The sequence below is a fragment of the Nipponia nippon genome, unplaced genomic scaffold (genome assembly GCF_047370975.1).
Source record: "Nipponia nippon isolate SJK-2023a ecotype South Korea unplaced genomic scaffold, ASM4737097v1 scaffold_2, whole genome shotgun sequence".
In the NCBI taxonomy this organism is placed as follows: Eukaryota; Metazoa; Chordata; class Aves; order Pelecaniformes; family Threskiornithidae; genus Nipponia; species Nipponia nippon.
Window position 1 is genome coordinate 29,424,929 of NW_028262336.1, and position 22,405 is coordinate 29,447,333.

A 22,405-nucleotide genomic window follows, 5' to 3' on the forward strand; every position below is an offset into this window, starting at 1 on the left:
AACGCTCTGCTCCGTCCTCTTTACGTCACTTGAACTCATGGTGTGCTCAGGCATGATGGTGAAACTGCTCCAAAGGCCTGCTAGCACCTGAAGAGGCAGCTCTGCCCCCTCCCCAGCACCAGGATCTCTTAGCTGGCCCAAAACAGCTTGCAAAGCCAGCAGACAGCTATTCACTTCTTTTATTATCTTACCTTTCTGCCAGGCTAGTGAGCTGAACTGGCCTCTCTAATTTGCACCCTTAGTGAAAGCGTTTCACCTCCCTATCTTTGATACCATGTCTGTTAAATGGAGATAACAGAACTAAGTCTATGTTGTTGGGATTAGTGAATAACAGCTTGTGAAGTATCTTGAAAATTCAAGGTGATTTACAAGTATTATTATTGCTATAATTGGAATACTAGCAACAGCAACAGGTAAAGTCACTAACGATTTTCATAATCTCATCTATTTTCAAAATGAAGACATTTCCAGTTCTTCTGGAGGAATCAAGGCACAGGGAATTTGGATGTATGTTTTTAAAATGGGCAAGAAGTACGAGGCTTGAACAGAGCTGCACAGAAAAAACAAGTAATCATCAGAATAAAAAGTCCCTTAGCGCTCTAGACATTTGGTTTTGGTACTGGCTCCTGAGCCTGTTCCCAGCACTTGTTGAAATGCCTGTGAGGGGCTGAGCCTTCAGCGCTGCCCAGCTGAGAACCAATCTCAAAGGCAGCCCCGCTCACACAAAGACTTATGCAGGTGTTTAGATGCTTGGAGACTGTGTGGTCACGTTATTGATTTAGTTTTTTTTTTTCAAACAAAACCAGCAGCAAGAACCCTTAAACAACCCTGTTAAAAAGATTCTATGCCAAGATTTTTAAAGCTCTGATCTTCGTGTTGCCATAGCTTGTGAATGTGCTGTAGCTTTCTCTCTGGATCGTAGAAGTATGTAAGTATTGGCAACGCTAATTCTGTGAAGAGATTAAAAGGACTGAAAACTCAAATGTACCTAACGTACAGGATGGGAAAGGATCTCAGGAGGAACCCTAGCTTTCCCCAATACCAAGACAGGATCAACGCTTCACCTCTGCTCCCCCGCACACACGTATTTCAGCACACACTTGTCACTGTATGAACACATAGTACTGTTTCTACGAGACACACACAGACTACAGAAATTCTGCTGCCATTTAGAGTCAAAGTAAGTTTTGCCATTTTCTTTCAATGAGAGCAAAGTCAGCTTTTTTGAGGTGCATTTAGCATTCACTCCCTGAAGGGTCGGAGCCACTGAACACATACATCCCATGTCTCACACAGCTGATCTCATTTCACAGGACATGACAGTGCATTTCATGGTCTTTCCCATCTATCGCTTAAAAAAAGAGAAGAAAAAGAAATAAACAGGAAATGCCATGATACCCCTAACTCTCACAGTGCTTTCAGGCACAGCATAGTTATTGGACCTAGGGCCATCGCTGTGCTGGTTAATACTACTCTCTTAGGCCTTCAATATTCAAATCACAGTCAGTACCACTGCTTTGTAGTAGAGCTCAATATTCAAATGGCCTGCAGCTGTATAGTAAGCAGTTTGGGGATTCAGAATTATTCTAGTCATTAAAACAGAATATTTAGATAAACAGTAAAAAGATGCAGATTGGCTTCCCGCAGGGTAGGTTGCACAAATAATTTTAAAATACACTACAGAACTGTAATTGCCAGACCAAATGGCAAACTCACCAGGCTGGAGGTCTGTAACTTGAAATACTTGAAAGCTAAGAAATACAACCACCCCCATGTAAAGACTGGGGATTTTGCTGAGATTACACAGGGAGGACTTCCCCTGTTTTGTATTTTATGCACAGATCTGTATCACATGTCCAATTTTGGCTCCAGCAGTCTAGAGGGCATCCTTGAGAGCCAGGCGTGCACCGGGATCAGGCTCCCCCAGCCTCAGGAACAGTGGTGCGAGACAGGGACCCACCTTGCATGCCCACGGCAGGCAGGGAGAGAGGCTGAGCAGCCTCTCCTGGGACAGCTGCCCGGCCACAGACCTCGAGATGCCTCGCACCCACAGCAATGCTCCTGGCAGCACCCCTGCCATCGCGCTTGGTGGAAGGGGTGAGGAGGGGGAGAGCCCGCTAGCCTGCTAGCAGCCGCAAGCCACGGTGGCAGCCCTCTCCCAAGCCCCGCTGCAGGGCCCCCGTGAACGCCGCGATGCGGGCGTTCATGTAAGATGTGACAACTGGCAAAGGATGCTGTTTTCCGCTGGCGCTCCGTTGCACAGCCTCCGTACATGGTGTTTTGAGAAACTACAAGAAAACATTTGTCCTTTCTGCCACCATAGTTCTCATCAAAGAGCTGCACATCCTGCAGCTCGAGCACCAGGAACCACAGTGTTCAGTGCACTACAAATAAAACTGTCCTGCTTCAGGGCAGGGGAGCGAGCTTTCTGTGGATGGCACAGGAATCAGATGTGCTTTTCTTATTGTGTTCAACAGGCCTGTCAGGTATATCAATGAACAGCAAGCAAGAATCTGCACATGCTAGAATTGACTTGGTAGAAAAGTAAAAAGAAATCAAGGAGAAACTCACCATAAATATCAGAAGATGCATCAGACTTCTCTATTTGAATGTGCTGTGTAATTTTCTGACAGATTTCTATTTCTTTGTACAGCTAAATAGAAAAAAAAAAAACACAAAAATATCTTATTGTGGGAGGACACATCAATTGTAATCATTCTGAACCGATGATTTTTTTTTTTTTAATTACAGGCAGAAGAAATGGACTGTGGTCATTATTTATCAAACAATTTTTCCCCATGTGCGTGAGATGTATTTGTAGTGTCACTAAGCTTTACTGTTAGGAACACAGTTAAAGAGAAGGCAGCAGTGTTTTACTACCACCATCATAAAAGCAAGGATACATCTATTTCACTCGGTCAATACCATTTTGAGTGCACAAGAAACAGAGCTTCTTTTGCCGTTGTCATATTTTATGGGTAGTCATCTTTTTCTATTGTTCTGATTAAGACATTGCAGGAATTAAATTATTCCATAGTATTAAAACAACAAGGAGGGGTTGTGTTTCTTAAATACATTTATTTCTTAATTGTTAGAAGACTATCAGATTTCTTAGCACGAAATTTCATCTTTAACACATTTATGTTTATTTGTACTGAGAAAAGCCCCCAAGTCTTTGAAATGGTCATTAACATCCTTCCTGGCACACCAGCACCAATTCACACCTAGGTAATAACCCAGAAGCCTACGCACACGGGTGCAATTCACTCTGCCTTTCAGGAGCCAAGCAACCCCTCAGCAGGGCTACACCCCTCCACCACTGCTCACACGTTTTGTGCTTTTAAATCACTTACATTCTTCTGTCTCGTATGGCTTGCTATTGTACCCGGGTCCTGCCCCGAGCTCCGAACAAAGGAATGTGTATTGGGGCCTGCCACCCCACCTGAGGCAGGGAAATCCTGCTTTTCCAGACAAAGTCAGATATTTATAGGCTCTGAGCTGACATCTCGGGGAGTCAGCCCTGACTTACTCCTTGTAAGATAGCCTTGACATAGTGGAACCCTCTGACTCAGCACAGCTTTGAAGCTGGCTTGTCCATAGTACAGGCTAGCCTTCGAGTAACAAACCATCCTTTTGTCTTTGGAAAAAATCATACCCACAGGTGAATGAGAGCCCACAGGCAAATATTAATTTTGTTTACATGCCAGTATGAGTGTGTAAAAAAGCAATTCATAATAATTAACATTTTGAAATTAAGTGACATCAGTGTTTGGACTGAAGTATTTAAACCATTTCTTTAAAAAAGAAGAGTAACTCATTAATAAAACGTTTCCTTAATAAAAATATAGTTTTATCTCCTGCTTATATCAGCACTTACACATCTATTTAACTGCAAATATTAGGTATTACAGAACAGTTAAATGGTTGTATATAGTAAAATAAAATGTAAAATTAAATGAGGATACCATACTAGCAGTATTTTTAAAATGCAGTTTTCAAATATAGGAATGTACTGTTCAGAACCTGAAAAAGAGTCAAATGACATTCACAGAATCTCAGCTAGATTTCAGCACGGGTTTTAAAAAGAGGAGAAAGAAAAAAAGGAGTGAAAATAGCCGTATTTTCAGAACAAAACTTGTGTCTGATCTCTGCAGTCATCCAAACTGAGCGTGCAGGACCAGAACCAAGGAGGATGGCCGACAAGGTCTCGCAGGGATACAGCAGGGATACAGGAGCAACTTGCTGCCTGGATCCCAAAGCACTGTTTTCAAGCAAGAACCTCTATTGAACGGGAGGCAAACAACTGGGATGCTCAGACTGCAGCTGAGCTGTCCAAACCAGAGAGCCAGTCCGACAGCAGGCCTGAGGTGCTGCTTGCATTTCTGTGCCCCGTGGACCCGCCATCCCGACATCAAAAGCAGGGAGCATATTTGGGCTACAGTGGATCATACCATGAAGCTGCTGGCCTTGCGGGCACCACGGGCTCATGGGGGAAAACCCCCTCTGGACCTTCCACCTCCCCCAAGATTTTTTTCCTCTACCACTTTTGGTCTTGTCCCAGCACCCTTTCCCAGGGCTACCTTTTCCAGCAGCCCAAATGCCTTCACCCCAGCCTCGTCCTACCCGCAAGATTTTCGGGGAGGCCTCTGGTCTCCTGCTTCCATCTAAAAGTGCCATCCTACCCAAAGTAACAAGTCTGGCAAGTCAAGCTTCAGCCAAAACACTCCAACACTCAGTTTACAAGAAAAGGTGCTTAAAAGTATAACTGCCTGGTACAGCACCTAATGTTAAATACTCTCCCCTGAGCCCTTAGTAACATTTTTAACATATAATAAACCGAGCTCGTGAATTTTTGCAAGACTCTGTCAGTACACAAAGCGTCACCATTAATGTTTTGGAGAGGAAAGAAATACGGATATTTAATCTCCATTTCTTATTTAAATATATCTGATACATTCTGCAAGAAAAAGGAGTATCATCCTAAGAAACTACTTTTCTGCAGTAATGTATGTCTGTAAAAGCATTTTAGTGGATGGAAGATAGCTCTAGCAAGGTGACATCGACATTAGACAATATTATAAACAGCTATTCAGGAGACTACAAAAATAGAGGCATTAGTTTTATCATATGGCACCAGAATCATTTAATTAAACATATAAATAAAGTAACTCAAATTTTCTCATGAAACAAGCACACACACACAAGCAAACATACAAATGTGTGTTGTTTTAATGTTACTACGTTAGATATAACCCTGCAGCACCTATCTATATTATAATCTTTCAGCATGTAGATAGTCCCAATGACTGCAGAGTTTTGGTTTAATTTCATTTTTTCAGAATAAACAATAACTCATGACTATGTCAATCGTACATCCTCTCAGCATAAGACAAGTCACCAAAGTCCTTTCAGGCAATGAAAGCTACAAGCTGTCTCCTCTGAGTTTTAATTTTTCCCAACTATATTTCACTTCCCAGTCTTAGTACTCCACTAGCACTTTCTCACTCTTTTTTTTTTTGTTGTTGTTGACAGTGTTAATGGCAAATCCCAGAACTTCTTTACTAAATGAACAAAAGCATCCATAACTGGCAAAGTTTTACTTTTTATAAATAAAACAGCCACCAATGAAAAGGACTTTAAAAAGCTTTACAGCATGCATGTGTAAAATCGTAAAGTTAAAGCATGACACTAAATCTGTTTGGTCTTTTTTTTAATCTCTCATTTCAAAATTCCTTTGAAGTCTGCTTTTGAGATGAATGATATAAAAACATCCAACTGAAGCAATTAGGAAAGTATATTCTCACACATAACTCCAGCGCTTTTTAACCTCAACGTTTACCTTCTCATTTAAGAAAAAAACAAAAAAACAAACAAACAACAAAAAAACCAACTACTTGTGCATTTACCCCCCTCTTTAAAAATCAGGCAAAGTGACCTGAACAAGAAATAGTCAGGCCTCAACACTATGTCTTTAAAACCACCAAGGACAATATGAACAACAGGAAAAGACAACCTTGAGAGAAGCTGAGCTTAAATGTATGTTACAATGACATTCACACCTTACCTGTGGCTGTTCCTCCTCTCTCTCTTCCACACAGACACATGCATGCACAAACATAAGCTAAACATCAACTCTCTCCTCAAGATGGAATGTCTGGAGAGATTACTTTACTGTAGGCCAATTTGCTATGGTCTGCAAAGCACTATAATTGCAAGTTAAAAGCATAACTCTGCATATTACAAATGTCAAATAAACACTAATTAATAGTGTCCTACCAAGTGTCATTTAATTTTGCTCAGTAGGTAGCATTACCAGTTCATAGATATCCTCTTCTGGCTTTGGTACATAAAACTGGATCTGGTTTTCAATCAGGAATTTAAGACGCAGATAGTGAGCAGAGTGATCCAGCTGGTGTGTCTGCAAGAAACAGAGAAAAGGCTTTAGAAGAGAAAAGGCTTTAGAAGAGAAAAGCAATGGCTCACGTCATCTATACTTAGAGAATGGCCTGACACTCATAGGAAGAAAAATGCCCCAGCACCGTCTTTCACAAGAGGCCCATGACCTCTTAACCTGAACAAGAACCTGGACCTACTCCTCTTCCCCAGGAATAAGTGTTCATTTAACCACTGACCAGGATGGCAAGGGCAGTGCTAGTACTCTAAGCAGCCTCTTTGCTTCTGCTTATCTGGCAGTTCTGTTCCCTCCCATGCTATTGCAGAAATAAGCAAACACTATTACAGCAGAAGACTCAGAGCATACCTTTGTATACGAAGGGCATTTAAAATCGCAAGGAGGAAAATAAATGTTCTGCTAACAGGGAAAAATTTAACAGGAAAGTTTTTTTCTGTTTGCTTTGGGTTTTTTAGTATCTTCATAATTTATTGAGTAAGTATGATGTGGTAAATTTCAAGCAAGGCTAATATAAAAAAAAAAAAAAAATCAGTGTGTCCTCTACATTAAAACAGCTCAGGACAGACTAGCTTTATAAGGCTAAAAGAAGACAAGAGTCGCATACTGGATTACATCCCAGTGGAAACAGGTCACACCATTTTAATGAATTAGTTATAATTAGCTGAGGATACAGCATTTGGTCTGAGAGATGTTAACGACCTTTTCTCAGCACGATTAATAAGCTTGATTTAAGCAGAGGTTAATGCAGTGTGTAATCAAAACACCTTAGAATTATGATAAACACAAAGGATGTCATTCAGAAGTTACTTTCAAAGTTCATAAACTGTTGACTAAAGCTAATGAAAAACCCCAAAGTGATTCACAAATAGAGGAGGTAAATTCTCCTCAATGTCACTTCTGAAATCCCATTATTATATGCTTTTATACATTGGCCTTTTCATTTTATACAGGCAAATTACCAAAGTTTCCTTGGTTGTACTAAAAAACAGTGGCTCATCTGAAAATTCATGCAAGAACATCATTATTGCCTATTTATTATGTTTTTTAAAGCCTCGCTTATCCAGTTCAAGCCAAGATGATGATACACTGGGACTCAGCTGACTGATCACACAGCACAGATGATGAATGAGTAATGTACACCGAGTGACCTGTGGAAAAGATCACACACTGACCTAGCAAACCCTTCAGCAAATACTCAGAGAACAGTGAACGCTTTTGAAAGTCAAGATTAGCCCATGAATAAAAAAGAAGTACCAATAAGAAGAAAAAAAAGACAGATCTATTGCTGCATAGTGCTACGTTCAAATATGTCCAATTCAAAGACCAAATTAGCCTTATATGAAATCGAGTATCTGAAATGGAATAACCTCCGTAATCCAGACAAATACCTAGTTAATTAAGAATTTGAAACCTATCAAAGGCCAAAATAAAAAGAGCTGAATGTAGGAGATCCTTGCCCTCTCCCCTTTTTTTCTTTTTTGATAAGCATTTTGCATGCTTTGCTCACTGTTTACGGAGCATTTTCACTAGTTTTCTCTCTTACACACACACACACACATAACACACACACATACATACAAACCCCCCCCAGAAATTAAAGGGAAGCAGAATTAGCTCTAATGGTTCAGAAATGATACAGAGGAGTCCTAGATTAGTTCTGGTCAGATTAGTTTACTATCCCTAGACACAAACTGAAGAGCACCTTGCACACTAATTAAACAAAACCATATAGAGGAGACGTAAACCCACAGACTGCAACCTCATGTCCAGAGGGAGAAGTCTGTGATAAGTCTCTCTGAAAGTCCATGAAACCCTGGAGGCATTTATAGCAAAGCCAGCGGGGAAAAAAATTCTATGTGGAAAAACCATACTAGCAGAAAAAGGAGCCAGGCAACCTGGCAGCCTCCTCCTGCCACCACGGTGTTATCTTCCCATGGTCTCCTGTGCCAAAGCTCTCATACATGTGCTGCATTTCATGCAGCGCCAGGCCACACCAGTCAGCCAGACCTACGCTGACAAGCCCCGTGTCATTGACTAAAGCCCAGGGCTGGGAGAGAGCCCCCGCCGCAGCCAGGTATTCGTGTCGCTTCCAACAGTAACTCCGAACGTCCTCCCTGTGCAGAGGAGACCCAACAGGATGCTTCCCAGCCTGCCCCAGGCCAGCAGAAATCACAGCCTGTTGTAGAGGGACATTAATTTATCCAGTCCAGGGCCTCCAGCCGTTGGGCACAGGCCATGAGCTACGCTGGTGGGGCAGGGAGCCCATGCTCAGCCACCCCGGGCTCCCCATGGGGCCAAGGGCACCCCACCACCCCCAATTCAGAGCCACCGCCCGCCCTGGGGCAGGGTGTGCACATGCCTGCCTCCAACCTGCTCTGCAGCCTGCGCCCTGATAGCATCTTAAAAGAGCAACCTCCCCACAGGCGGTGGCTTGATCTACCATCCCGGTGGTCAATGACAGGGCTTCTGCCTGCTTTGATATGGGCACTGCATCAGGCGTGGAGGTGACCGCCGACGCCTCCATTTTCACACCTGTCTTTGCAGGGAGATTTGCTTACGAGAAAATCGCGTGTGCTGGCCGTTTTAGAGAGCAGGAGGGAGCCAAACGGGAGACGACCAATGCTGCACTGAAACCCTGAACCATGCCAGAGCACAGCATCATCTGAAGAGGTCACTGGATAAAACTCACACACGTTTTGAGCCACTCATTTCTTCCAAGAAATGCCATCAGCCAGGGTGAATGCCATTCATCCACTACATTGCAATCCCGTCCAAGTCAGGCAATGAGAGTCATCACCATTAAAGCTGTGATGGTGCAGCAGGTAAGCCACACCATTTAGTTAGTAATTTTACATTAGTTAAACTGTTTCAAATAGGAGCATGACTTTCTACTGAAGTGAAAGGAAAAGGTCCTTTTAAAGTGGACATAGCCAGTCTGTCCTAAAATCCATACCATTAACCCACTTTTTTTGTTGCTGGTCTAGCTGCATCCATATGCAGGAAGGTGGGAGCAGAAACAGGGCAGCTTTACTGATATTAATATCCTTTCGAGACCACCCAAAATACCTTTTAGCAGTCCAAATAAGCTTCTTGGCTTATTTATTTCTCTCCTAATAACTCTATGTCTATGTCTGGACTAAATTAAGCAGCTAACGCAATTCAAAGCACAACCTGACAGCTTAACTGACGTGCTCTTGAAGAAGAATTTACAGCCCGGGGTGTGATCCCATTCAACAGTCTCTGCGTGGTTTAGCGGGACAGCACACAACCTGAACTATTCATCCATTTTGGCTCCCTTCTAGTTTAAGCGAGGGACAGGCATATTCTTTCAGCTTGGTGGGGGAGACCCTCATTAGCACTGAAATGACAGCATCACGGAAACACGCTAGCCATCCCACCGTATTACTCCAGCTTCGCACTTGTGTGGCCCAAGCTTTTTCAGTAGGAAAGCACCAGGTCAAAATCCAAGTAAGCCCACAGAGCATCAGGCTTAAATAACTTCTCAGAGACTTTGAGCACAGACCGAGAGACCTAGGGGAAATCTGCTTCTTGCCCCTCACACAGGTCTATTTGAGAAATGCAAACCATGAGAAAACAGAACCTTTTTCACTTCTTGCTTTTTATGCAGTTCAGTCAAAAGACTAAATGCCATGTAGTCTTCTATGCTTGATTTTTGGTGTTATTCTCTCCATACTGGCTCTGCATAAATCCATACACAGTGTGTGTGTTTCTACTCAATTTTAAGACATACCATTATGCAAATGTTAGTAATATGTATACACACGTCCACACTGATCAGTAGTATCCATAGGAAACAACTTAATGCATATACACTGACTTTTCCTGTCTTCCAAGTGATGTTATTAGTTAAATCTTAGGAGAAATCATCGACAAACCACTTTAAAATATGCTTTAAACTCTCCTCTCACCAATCTTGAATCATAAAAGTGTCACAAATCAGCCTCCAAAACCTAACTCGCTATATAATAATAAGCAGCAATGTTAGTATAAGAACACATTTTCTACAATGACTTGAGTGCACTTAATGTTCTCTAACAGAATAATCAAGCTCAGTTTAATAGCACAGATAGATTTAACCACATCTACAAACATGAAGAGGTTTATATGAAATGTAGATCTCGAAATGTTTACTATACCAGAACTTGACTGGTTCTCAGATGGCAGATGGCAAACTGATGTGAAATGATGTGGATCAGATATTAAAGGGGAAAAAATGAGCTGAATGCAAGAGACAGAAGAAAGAAATTGATTATTAAATGCTACAGAAAAGAAGGCATCCATCAGTGTTTTCCAGACTGAAAACTCTTACAGAAAGGAAAGAAGCAGATAATAGCTCTTCAAAAAACAAACACTCACCCACCTCCCCTTCTCCTTATACACCACCACCCACAACAATCAAACACACAGTGAGCGACCAGATTCTCAGCAGGCACCTACTAAAACTGGTGGAGCTACACCAATTTACTCCAGCTAAAGATTTAACCCAATGGGTTAATCACTCTTACCCAGAGGAAAATATAAATCCTAAAAATAAATCATTACTAATAATGTGTCATCCAGCTTCCCTATTATGTCTCTCTCCAAAAATGTCATCTTTTCCTGAACACAATGAAGAGCTTTCACAAGCTGCAGCACTCTTTAATAGTGCACCTGGCAGAGAGACGAGCACGCTGTGTAATTATTGCAAACACATGCCTTTCTCTCACCTTCCCTCTCTTTGGAAGCACACGCAACATGTTCTAAAAGTCCCCAAAGTTAAGCTCTTAATAGTAATAAATGTTTTCTTCTCTTTTGCTGTTGTTGTTGTACAAAAGAGGACTCACTTTTCAGAATAGCACATGACACGAGTTGGGTCTAGCTTGCAGTCAGCCGGTTAGCAGAAAACATACGTTATGTAGCTGCCAGAACTGAAAGCTTGTATTTAATTTGTCAAAGCTTTCAACTTCTCTGCTGAGCTGTAACTCTTTTTAACGGCCAAATGTCTCTGATACTTGTAAAGAAATGCAGGTGTTTTTTCTTCCATCCCCCCCAAATGCAGATAAAAGCTTTCCTCTCTCTTCCCTCCTGCCACCTACACAAGGTGAGTCTGACTGTGCAATGCAGACAGCAAGCAGAGGCACCCTCTCCTACTCCTGGTGCTGCTGGTTTCTCCATGCCTTCCTCCCCCACACGCCAGCCGGAGGGGAGGAAGCGGCAGGGGGAAGGAAGAAGGAACAGCAGCTGGAAACAGGATGACCTGGCACCTGGGAAAGGGTGAGATCACCCTGCTTGCCTGGCGAAGAAGGTGGGGGAACCAGGGTGGTCGGGTGCGGACAGGGCAACTGCACTACCATGCTACGGGGCGTCCAGTGAAAGGAAGCGGTCTGGGGGCCAGGATGCTGGGGGGCAGATGGGGACAGGAGAAGGGTCCTGCACACGGCTGGGTCTCCAGTGGAGGGGGAGTGGGTGGGTGGGTGGGTACATGAGAAGTGGCAGTAGAGGCAGAGTCAGGGTGTGAAGGCACTTCAGAGGTTCATGCGCAGCGGCCAGAGTGGAAAAGGCAAAAACTAGTCTGCCTTCCTCTCCCTACACCCATGCCAAGTTTAGCTTCAGCTGTAGGAATTTTTCTTGTGTGGTGCTAGCATGAAAATTTCAGTATAATTCATGTTTTTCATCTAACACACAACTGATCCCCCAACACAGTGCAGTCTGAGCAGTGGCATATGAGAAAGTCACTATGAGGTTCAACTGAAAGGGCTCAGGGTTGTAGACACTTCACCCCGCTCCAGGGCACGCTCGCAGCCTTTACCTTGCAAATCATTTCCAGCACATCTCGTGTGGTGTCCCCAGGACGGATGACTGTCAGAGCAGGCTGGTTGTTCGGCAGGCAGAACCAAGATGGCGTAAAATACTCGTGAACCCAAATGTCACAGTCAGGATTGTGCTGATGGACACTGCTCAGTGCCACTTCTTTTTCCCTCTAAATGGACAAAATCCATTATGACTCTACCAGCCAAATACAATCTCCTTCTTCATCAATAACAAGTGTGAGAAACATTATATGCTGTATCAAAAAGCCCTCTTATAAAGAATACGTTTTATTCATAAGCCTAGATTGAAGGCTTGTCTGGACAGGAAACTTTGCAGTTTTACCTGAGCAGTATAAAGTGTGCCTTCCCCTGCCACCCACACAGCTACACTGGTGCAACGCGCTTTTCCTGGGATTTCACCCTATGGCTATTGCGAATGCTAGGAATGCAACAAAAAATAATAGTGATAAAAAGAGATTTAAAATTAAAACTTAAATGCACTGTGTTTCTGGGTAAACCAATCCAAGGCCAACAAAACTGTTGTAGATGCTACAGTTCCTATGCCTAGAAATGGCAAAATAGCAGATCTTAGCATTTATTTTGAATTTACTGTCTTTTATACATCTGAGTTGCACTCCAAGCTATAAATCCCCAGGAAGTGATGGAGCTGCAGAATCCCTATTTGCTGCAAGTGGGCTCACGCAGCTAAACCCATATTCTCTACATGAAGAATGTGCCTCTTAGCACTGTCTTAATGCTGTTTTATAGCTGACTTTCTCTGGTGAAAGACAAAGCAGTTGTAATTGTGGCTGCAAATGCAGAAGCTCACAGAAGCGCACGAGAACAAAACAGAGAAAGCCCTGCGCTTCATAGTGGTGCCAACCCTAAATTATGAAAACCCCATATGGCCACCACAAGGAGCCATTTTCCAGAACCAGTGGCGTCCAGGTCCTCTTGTGGGCAGGCATTTTCCTGGCGTGCAGTGCTAACACCCCTCTGGGTCTGGCACCTCCAGCTGCACTTAGGATGACACACACAGCAAGCCCTTTTGACTGTGGGCAACCAGCTCAAACCCTCCCAGAGCGGGTACAAGCCCTACAGCGCACAGAGGGTCCTCTCCTCTCCCAGGAGCTTTGCATCCCTTCTTACATCCCAGAGTCAACGCTGCATTTAGGCTGGCTGGAAATGAGGGGGAAGGAGGCAGCTGGAGAGCTGGTGTTTTACCTTGCCGTCTGGGACCGTATCGTCAAAGATTCCTTCAAGAGATTTCTTTACTGAATCAACTCCTTCACCAAACACCTGAGGAACAACAGAGAGACTCTGCTTTAAAACATGAATGTGCCTCCATGCCATCTGCAGCACACGCTAAGGGGAGAACAGTGTATCTAACATCTAGCATGGAAATCGAACTGAAAAATAAAAACGTTCCTCTCAAAACACAGAAAAGGAAAATATTAGCTTGTTAAAAGGGAAGGGGGGTTGAAGGACTAGCTGGTGATGGGGCACCATGCTGAAAGATTACAGGGCAGTTCTGGTTAGTGGTCTGTCACTGACTTACTTGGTGGAGCTGGACAAATTTTGTCTATTTTGGGCTTAGTTTCCCCACCTGTGAAGTGGGGGAAATGAACACTTCTCCACCTCTGCTAAGGCTGAGAAATCAGAAGAATGGCTCCGCTTCTGGCTGTTTTTGTAACAAACCAGCTTCCAAAAAGTACTTAGCAAACGTTCAAGTACCGCAAGTCAGCATAACCCTTCTCTAATGAAATAAGAGCTGGTAACCCAGCACGAGCCAGAGAGCCAAAATCAACAGGACTCCATGCAGGAGGAATGACAGAATGGGAATATTTACAGGATCCACCCCAAATCAGCACAGGACTGCATCAGACGGGCAAACAGGGTTGTTACTGCAGCAGAAGCTTATAATTAAAACTGAAAAGTTAAGTTTTATAGCTCCACATCAGCACAGCTTTATGATCAAGTTGCTGGGTTTGGCTGTTAACTATTCTGTACCTAAAACGAAGCAAGAACCACACAGGATGGGAGAAGGTCACTGCCCTTTAGGGATTTACAGTTTTCTGCTTTAACTTGGCAATACTTTGCATGCTACTACACACAAGCAGGGGAAATGTGTTCAGGCACTACATTTAGATATTCTGCTACTTTCTCAAGACTTCTTTGACTCTCTCGAGTATGACTTTTCTTTAACCTGGAACAAAATCCTTTTTTATGCCTGTGCTTACTGAAGAGTGAGGGGGGTAGGGGTGGAGACCAGGGGAGGAAGCGTGAAGAATGCATTTATCCCCACTGAAAGAAGAAAAATGGGTGAGTTCAGGAAAAAAAACAGGTCTGAAGACACAGCATGGGCAGGATCCTAGCTCAGGACAAGGGACTGCACTTGATTTGGGGAAAATAAGTACAAAGCAACAGGAAAGCCGCAGCGCTAGTGAAAAGAATTGGGAATGTGCTCACGGAGCCATCTGCTGCTCCCCAGCAAAACCCTGAACTTTTGCTCAGCCGCTAAATATTAGGTGAACTCTTAATGTCTCACTGAAAACAAGCTAAACAATTTTGCAGCATTCATCCTCTGCTAAACAAAACAAACACCCACTGCTGCTTTAACAGAAGGAAGAAGAAATCACAGGGCACAGAACAACATGTGTCCTAAGCCTTTCTCCCCTCAAAAAGTGAAAGAAGAGAAAGAAAAGCAAAGCCTACATTTCCTGCAATTAGATGAGGTATGGCTCTCAAAAACTGAAAGCTATAATTAGGGATGTTTGGAAAGAATAACAGGGAAGCACCTTCCTACCACACTGAAACACGTTTTCTAGAGAAAGATCTGGGCAGTGACTGGGTGGAAACATTTCAGCTTTTGCTTTTTTAAAAATCTGAAGCAAAACAGTCCGGGACTGTCCCTACTAAATGCAAAGCTTTTTGGTACTTTAGGAAGTTTTCCCCAAACTCAGCTACAGTTAAAGTACTCTACAAACTCATAATTTTAATTTAAAGAAACAAACAAATCTGCACCTTTTTTTCCTTCCAAAGTTGTCTCTGTTTCACACTGCTGCTTTGTTACTCCTGAGTTTAGGGAAAGTACCTCCAGCAAAAGCAGAAGCAACAGATATGCAAGAACAGTAGAAATGCAACTAAATTCATCTATAGAAGGTGCGAACTCCAAACCTTGTTTGATAGGAGCTGCTGTAGGCTTATCTGTAATTACAGTCACTGATTTTTGAAGAGGATGTGGAATGAGAGGACTATACGCCGTGAAAGATTAAACAGGCAAGGTTAAGGCTGGATGTGTAAATGCTTGATGCAAGTGACTCTTTGCATGAGCTGCATTCTGCATGCCAACAAATAAGCCTTGAAAATAACAATATCACAAACTTCCACACTCTTACCTGATTAATGCTTGGCCTCCCTTGCTTTTTCTTCGAGGTAGTATCCAGTCCCCAAAGAGAAGAAAACCTGCTTCTCCGTTTACTGGCAGATCTGGACATGGCCTGCGTCCTTCTCCTCACTCCAGACTCCCCTGTGCGAGCCGCCACCTGTCAATGCCACATGGTTTTAAAATCAAAGGTCGCAGCATCCCACCAAACCGTGGCTTACATAATCTAACAAACAGTGGAATCTGGTTTGAAAAAAAAAAAAGCAAATACTATGGCAACAATGTGTACTCACAACAGGGACAACGGTGATGCTGCCAGGCTACTTCCTTCTCACTGAAATTTAACTCATTTCTTCCAACGCCAAACATCAAAAATTAAAATGGACAATACCACCCCCCCCATTTTTTGGCATTTAATCTGAGATATTTTGAAACAGCCTAATCATCACAGAGCAAAGCCTCAGCACCAGTAAAGGGTTTGGCGTTTTTTTCTTTTTTTTTTTTTCCTAACAAAGTATCAAAGCTGGACACACGAAACCTGAGATTTCCAAACTTATCTGTTGCTTCCAAAAAGCCCGGTCTTTCTCTTTGCTCTTTCCTGTGGAAGCACTCTGGGCATCCTGGAACTGACTCGTCACTGTTACAAGGCCAGATAAAGGCTTGCAAATAGGTCAAGGTATTTAAAACCTGCACTTCCTTACAGATAGCAACATCTGAAGGAGTGAGCAAAACACAGGAAGAAAAAAAGTGAGCTGAAATGACGCTTTCGATTAGAGCAGTACTAACTACTTGGGTAGTTGAAAAATGGCCTGTGGCAACTCCTTTGCAGCGAAGATATCTGCCTTTATTGAGACCAAATATCTGGGGAGCGTTTCCCAAATGAGGAGGCTCTGGTAGAAATTAGTGTGACATTAGTCAGAGGTGAAGTGTTTAGGCCAAAGTTTAAGCAGATTTCCCATGTGGAGGTGGCCTCAGGAGAGCGAGCTCCTCCTCTGCAAAAAAGGGAGTGGTAGGTACAAACAGGAGTGCAAGGCAAAGCTAGACAAACAGACAGACAGACAGACCCACCCTGCCGACTTGGCCATACGCTTCCTGGAACACCTTTGTACTGGATTCCCACAGCCGAAACTAGAAAAATGTGACTGTCGTTTGGCAACCCCAGCAGGAACACCCGAATCTCTGAGTGATGCCCCAAGCTACGGAGCTGAGGAGCTGAGAAACTGGTTGGTTGGGTGCAGCAGATACAAAAACCCATATAAAGACAGGACGAACAGAAGGCTGGCTTGCATACCCAGGGAACCGTCGCTGTATGAGTAATGGTGATTCTCCTTGGTAAACGTGAAGAAATCAAGGAAAATGAGAACTCAAACACTACTGCAAGCGTCTCCAATTCCACAGCCTGGACTTGTGAGACGTTTCTGAGCTGTACCTGGGACATTTGTGCAGAGGCACCTGGGAGACTTAGCAGGTCCTCTGACTAACGTACCGAGGAACATCTTCAGGAGAGCTAGGGATGCCACGCTATCACCATGCAGCACCCAGCTCGAGTCTGAGACTCACTGCACCATCACCATGCTATTGAGGGCAAAGGAGGACACGAGAGTTTGCTTAAAGGAGAAGAAAGCACGTGTCTTTTCCAACACAACATATTCAAAACATATTTTTTTTCACTTGGCTCTTAAGAGACACCAGCGTGAAGAGGCAGACTGTTTTTCAGGCTAACACTCAGTGCTTTGCTAGATGCAAAAAAATAAGCATAAATGCAAATTACAGCCCACCACTTTAAAAAAAAATATAAATTCGCCAGCAATTATCAGGATGATGACGCTAATCTTTTCATATATAAAAGAACAAAAATGTCCCTGACTGAATTACAGCTCTGGATTCAATTGAAGGGTACAGCTGACATCTAAAAGACAACAGTGGAGCTCAGCTATTTCTGTGAAGCTCCAGGAGTCTAAGCCGAAACTACAGGAACTTGATTTAAATTCATTAAAAACACACCACTTTGTAATACATTTCCCTGTATTTTTAAGGGCTGGGTTGTTACATTATTTAAATTTAAACAACCATTTTGAACATTATTTGCCACACTGTACATAGCAGAGAAGAACATTTTCCCTCTTTTGTGGAGCATCAGGTGTTGATCACTGGAGACTGGATATTAGACTAAATGGTCAGTAGTTTCATCCATATGGTAGAAAGCAAGCCATGCCCGAGAAGGTCTAAGCCAACATGTGCTGAGGGCCTCGGAAAGACTCCCATTGACTTCACAGGACTTTTAGATCAAGCCCATGTACATGGACATTAGAGATGAGCCTGCTCTTGTAACAGGAAGATCTGTTTATAGAAAGCATGTTTATAGTGCAGATCTGGAAATTCAAAATCACGTGTTTAGGAGAAACATGGTTCCTCCACTTCCGTAAGGCCATGGCTTGCAAGCATCTGCTTTTTAATCTATATCCAGGACACACACCCCTTTCAGGAAGCAGAATATTCTGCACACTAAGGTAAGGGCTCACCCCCCAGGCACAGACTGCTGTTTGTCAACATGATCTCTGCATTGGACATGTGAAGCAATTTGCAGGTTGGCAAAGATGACCCCTGGCCTCTGTTCAAACTTACCAGTGCATGAAACGACGAGACTGAAAAGATTCCAAGACGACCCATCGCAACTTTCGTTGGGCGGCTGGCAAAAGCAAGCAATCTTTTAGGGTTTGGGAGCTCCCCTCCTTGGAGACTAGCCAAGTAACAGCGGTACCGAAATAGGTCCATCTGGAACTGTTCAAGATTTTGTTCCCAAACGAAGATCTGTGTACAGCAAAGATTGAGGAGCAAGATGAACAAGAAGAGAAGGGGAGAGGAGAAAGAGCAGGGTGGTAAATACCTTGAAAAAATTCTACTTTCCCAGTAACACACCTTTTTCACCAATGCTGATCACCCTCAAGAAACCTTGATTCCCCTTCTTTCCCACTCTCCCCTACCCTCCCAACCCCAAAAAGGATACAAATAATAAAAAAGTTTTCATTAGATGGAAAACAACTTTTTTTACATTCATGGCAGAAGTCTTCTCCTGGGACAACTGCTCCTTTGATATAATGCTAATTAATAGGATTAAAATTTCGGTTTTAATTTTCTTTGTATTCCAAGATTCTCTTCTGAGCAGCCCCTTAAGAGGCTTCTTCCACGCATCAAGGGCATCTGAGAAACAGGAAGACCAAACCCCACCAAATTCCACATAGAGAGTGCCCCGAATCAGCAGCCGCAGCAGTAGCGTTGCTGTGAGCATCAACGGAGCTCTCCGTACTTGAAAAAGTGTAGTACACTGGGGATAATTAATCTTATCAGCGGAAGAGCACTATAATCAGCCTCTGTAAGGACTTATTTAAATAATTCAAATTGCTGATAGGAAACAGTTTCAAAGCATTTAGAACTCCTCAGTTATATAAAGAGACTGCTCTGCCCTCTCACTGTGATTGACAGCCTTTGAGTGGAGCCCTTTCAACAGAGGCGAGCATCTCCACCCTCTCTCCCCACTCCTCACAGGCTTCCAGGGGGTACGAAATCTCTTTAGCTTAGCGCATTAGGGCCCCGGCCGCTCCCTATGGTTTGCATTACAGGCGCGTTTGGCAGCCGTAGTAAAAGAGCTACAAACTAATGAAGCAAGAGCCATATGTTAGTTTCCTAAAATAAGGTGCCGCTGCGGCAGGGGGAGAGACATCTGCTCTAGGCTCTCTGCTTCTCAAACGCAACTACGTTGCCCACTTGAAGTCAGAAGGAGCGGTCCCGAGGGGCAGCCAGGGCTGCAGCCATGAGGTCAAGGCAGGCCCTCACAACAAGCAGAAACCAGGGATGGCTTCTTCATTCCATCTGCCAACAGAAGAACCAGCCCCTTGCACTCTTAAGACAACAGAAACAGCAACATTTGTCGGTCTATGACCACCTCTTCCCTAAGGCATCCTGCTGCCATGGCCTGGTAGCCTCTTCGCTCCCCTAAAGCCCTCACTCAATCTCCGAGCAGCTACCCAAATCCCTTGTGTGGAGGCCAGGAGAAGACAGCCCATGCTGTACCTTAGTACACATTTTTTGGAGAAACGGTGCAACCAGGGCAGCCGGCACAGCCCTCCTGCCAACACACGTCCCGCCTACTCTGAGGAGCTCTGCCAGCACACACACATGGCACAGTGGGAGCAGACAGAGGTACCGCTAATCTGAAGGCCTTAAATATTTGCTAGGGGCTTATTTCACATAAGCAAGCAAGATTACTTGATCCAGTATGGTCTTCTTCTTCTTGGAGTCCGTTACTGAGGACAGCTGCATTTCACCCATTTTCTTCATCTTTTCATCCATATCAATCTTCTGCTCCAGCTTTTTTATCTCTGTTTTCAGGAGCTTGACGGTGTCTTCTTTGTGATGCTGCCTTGCCACCGCGGTTGCACAAGCTGAATGGATTGCAGTGATCCAGTTCTCCAGTTCAGTCTGGCTAGAGGTCTGAAGAGAGGGAAAAAGGGAGAGAAGAAGTCAGGATCCTCTTTAAAATTGATTGGAGATTAACAAATGCAATTCCAAGGAGTTTCCTTTCCCTTTGATCTTAAGATTCAAAGCCTTAAATCCACTTAAAAGAGAAGTAATAAAAACCCCATCATTCTTAAGCAGGCCATTTTTAACTCAGCACTCGGCATTCAGCACTCAGAATTACACCTATATCTGTGCTTTGCAGCTGTACAGTGTTTCCCAGCAAGGTGTCAGGAATTACCTTCCTTGTGCAATGCAATGTTGCCATAATTTGTAGCTCAACATTTAATGACGTTTTCTAAACTCCCAGTTCTTTAAGGCAGGGAATGTACCAGTCTCTGTGCTCTTCACAGTATGGAGAGTTTTTTTGGCATGCAACAGTTAGTAATAATGGCATAAAACATGACCGTGCTATCTATGAGTAGCTTTATTATGATGCACAGACAAACAAGCTCTCCACTTCTGAAGGTCCCAAAGCACTCTGAAGTCAACCCTGTTATCACTAAAGCCAGGCTCATTATAATTTTTATGGTTCTGGTACTGTCCCTTCCCAAGCATGTGTGTGACAGTTTGGGAAAAGGGAACGCTTCCCCTCCCTGGAAGTGTTCAAGGCCAGGCTGGATAATGCTTTGAGCAACAGGTATCCCTGCCCATGGCAGGGGGGTTGGAACCAGATGATCTTTAAGGTCCCTTCCAACCCAAACCATTCTATGATTCTACGAGATGCTGGGCTGGGGCATGGGACACCAGTACATTTTTCTGGAAAAGCACTATTCTGATTAGAGGCTTTTGACACAGAAAGAAGAATATTTCAAAGTGTTCCTTTTCCATACTTTCAAAATAAAAAGTAAATCTTCTTAGCCTTCTTACTAAACTTCATTCCTTTTTACAGTAGGTTGTAAAACAAAATTTAGAGCCAATTCAGGGTTGCAGCGGACTTTCTCTGAGTGTCAGCCTTTAGCAGTAATCACACTGGTATTTGGCTCTTGGCTGGAAAGTAGCAAGGTGCCAAACCACCTTGTTCTAATTAAACCTTCTGATGATACCTGATCTATAAATAGACAGCACGGCATGACTTCTCCAGTTGCTAGCATAAATGAAGAAGGTCATCCTCACTGCTTTTCTGGCGGTGACAACTAACAGCAAAGGACAAGGCCTACTGAAGCCAAGGAGAGATTCCCACAGAAGTGTGATGCTGGAAATCAGGTATGCACAGGCTGGACTTCAGACTCATGCTCCCAAAACTTCTCTGGGACTGAAGCAGGTGAAGCACACATGTCCCAGAATGAAATCACTTTCCTTAGCTCAGGTTAGAAGTTCTAAGCAGAAGACAGGGTCTACACCGGAAAGATCGATCTCTTACTCCCAATTTTCTTGTCTTCAGTTGGCATTGTACAAGGTATATTGCTTAAACTGGAGATGCTCCCTGCCCAGGTAATAACACTAACGAGCTCTCATTCATAGATGGGGCTTACTATGTCCTACCACCTCTGCTGAAGACATGTTGAGCTCCCTTGCTGAGGAGTTTCTGCTGAAAATAGAGAAATTACCTGCAGAATGGAAGACACTTCGCTTACAGTCAGGTGGTAAAACCTAGCCCCCACTAGAGAAGAGAGTATATCACCGGACTTGTAATGAGATGGTATGTTTTGTTAATTCCTAGCAAAACCATAACAGCAAGATGTCATATTTTTTTCTTATTCATTTTTAAAATATTATTTGTATACCATTAGATTCAGTTTTCTTTTTGGTTTCCTGGGGAGAAGGAGGGAAAAAAAAATCTGGAAAGGATTTTAGGAGCTGAAGACTCTTCTGGTAGATGAGTAGGCAAGGGGAATCACTCTGCTTCTCAACGGAAAGGACCACATAAACAAGTTGCAAACATCTGATACATAAGTATGTGGTGTCACAAGTTGCTCTGAGCTCCTGGAAAATGCATGTGACATCTGCAAGTAATGGATTTGCGTAGGCATGATAAGAACTGACTGAGCAAGGAATCATCGTGTAGGAGGTATGTGATGTCTCTAGGTGCAATGCAGTGGGAAGGCCTGTTACAAGATGTCCAATATCTGCACGCATTACAAAGCAACCCTATTTTTCTTCCTAAGTACACAGTCTCCATAGGACAGAAATAGTCTTCTGCAGGTTTGTGGTTTCTTCTCACCAAAACCGCTACTACAGCACTGTGTTATGTGTGGACAGACGTGTATGACATGAGCAGTTAAGTAACACTGCCAAACAGCCTTACACGTGCTTTGGCTGCTCCGCACACAGCAGAGCAAG

General features: G+C 43.5%; 1 protein-coding gene across 11 annotated transcripts in view; it reads right to left on the reverse strand.

The window, feature by feature from the left end:
* The window catches only part of TIAM1 (TIAM Rac1 associated GEF 1), a 190,034-nt gene that overhangs the window by 40,914 nt on the left and 126,715 nt on the right, over nucleotides 1-22,405 (reverse strand). For all 11 annotated transcript variants that reach the window (XM_087758158.1, XM_087758153.1, XM_087758157.1 and 8 more), the window contains 7 exons: nucleotides 19,874-20,098; nucleotides 18,233-18,418; nucleotides 15,621-15,767; nucleotides 13,447-13,521; nucleotides 12,222-12,392; nucleotides 6,314-6,418; nucleotides 2,572-2,653 (listed from right to left, as the gene is read on the reverse strand). In XM_087758158.1, the coding sequence (XP_087614284.1) occupies nucleotides 2,572-2,653; nucleotides 6,314-6,418; nucleotides 12,222-12,392; nucleotides 13,447-13,521; nucleotides 15,621-15,767; nucleotides 18,233-18,418; nucleotides 19,874-20,098 (991 nt within the window). The remainder of the gene's footprint in view (nucleotides 1-2,571; nucleotides 2,654-6,313; nucleotides 6,419-12,221; nucleotides 12,393-13,446; nucleotides 13,522-15,620; nucleotides 15,768-18,232; nucleotides 18,419-19,873; nucleotides 20,099-22,405) is intronic.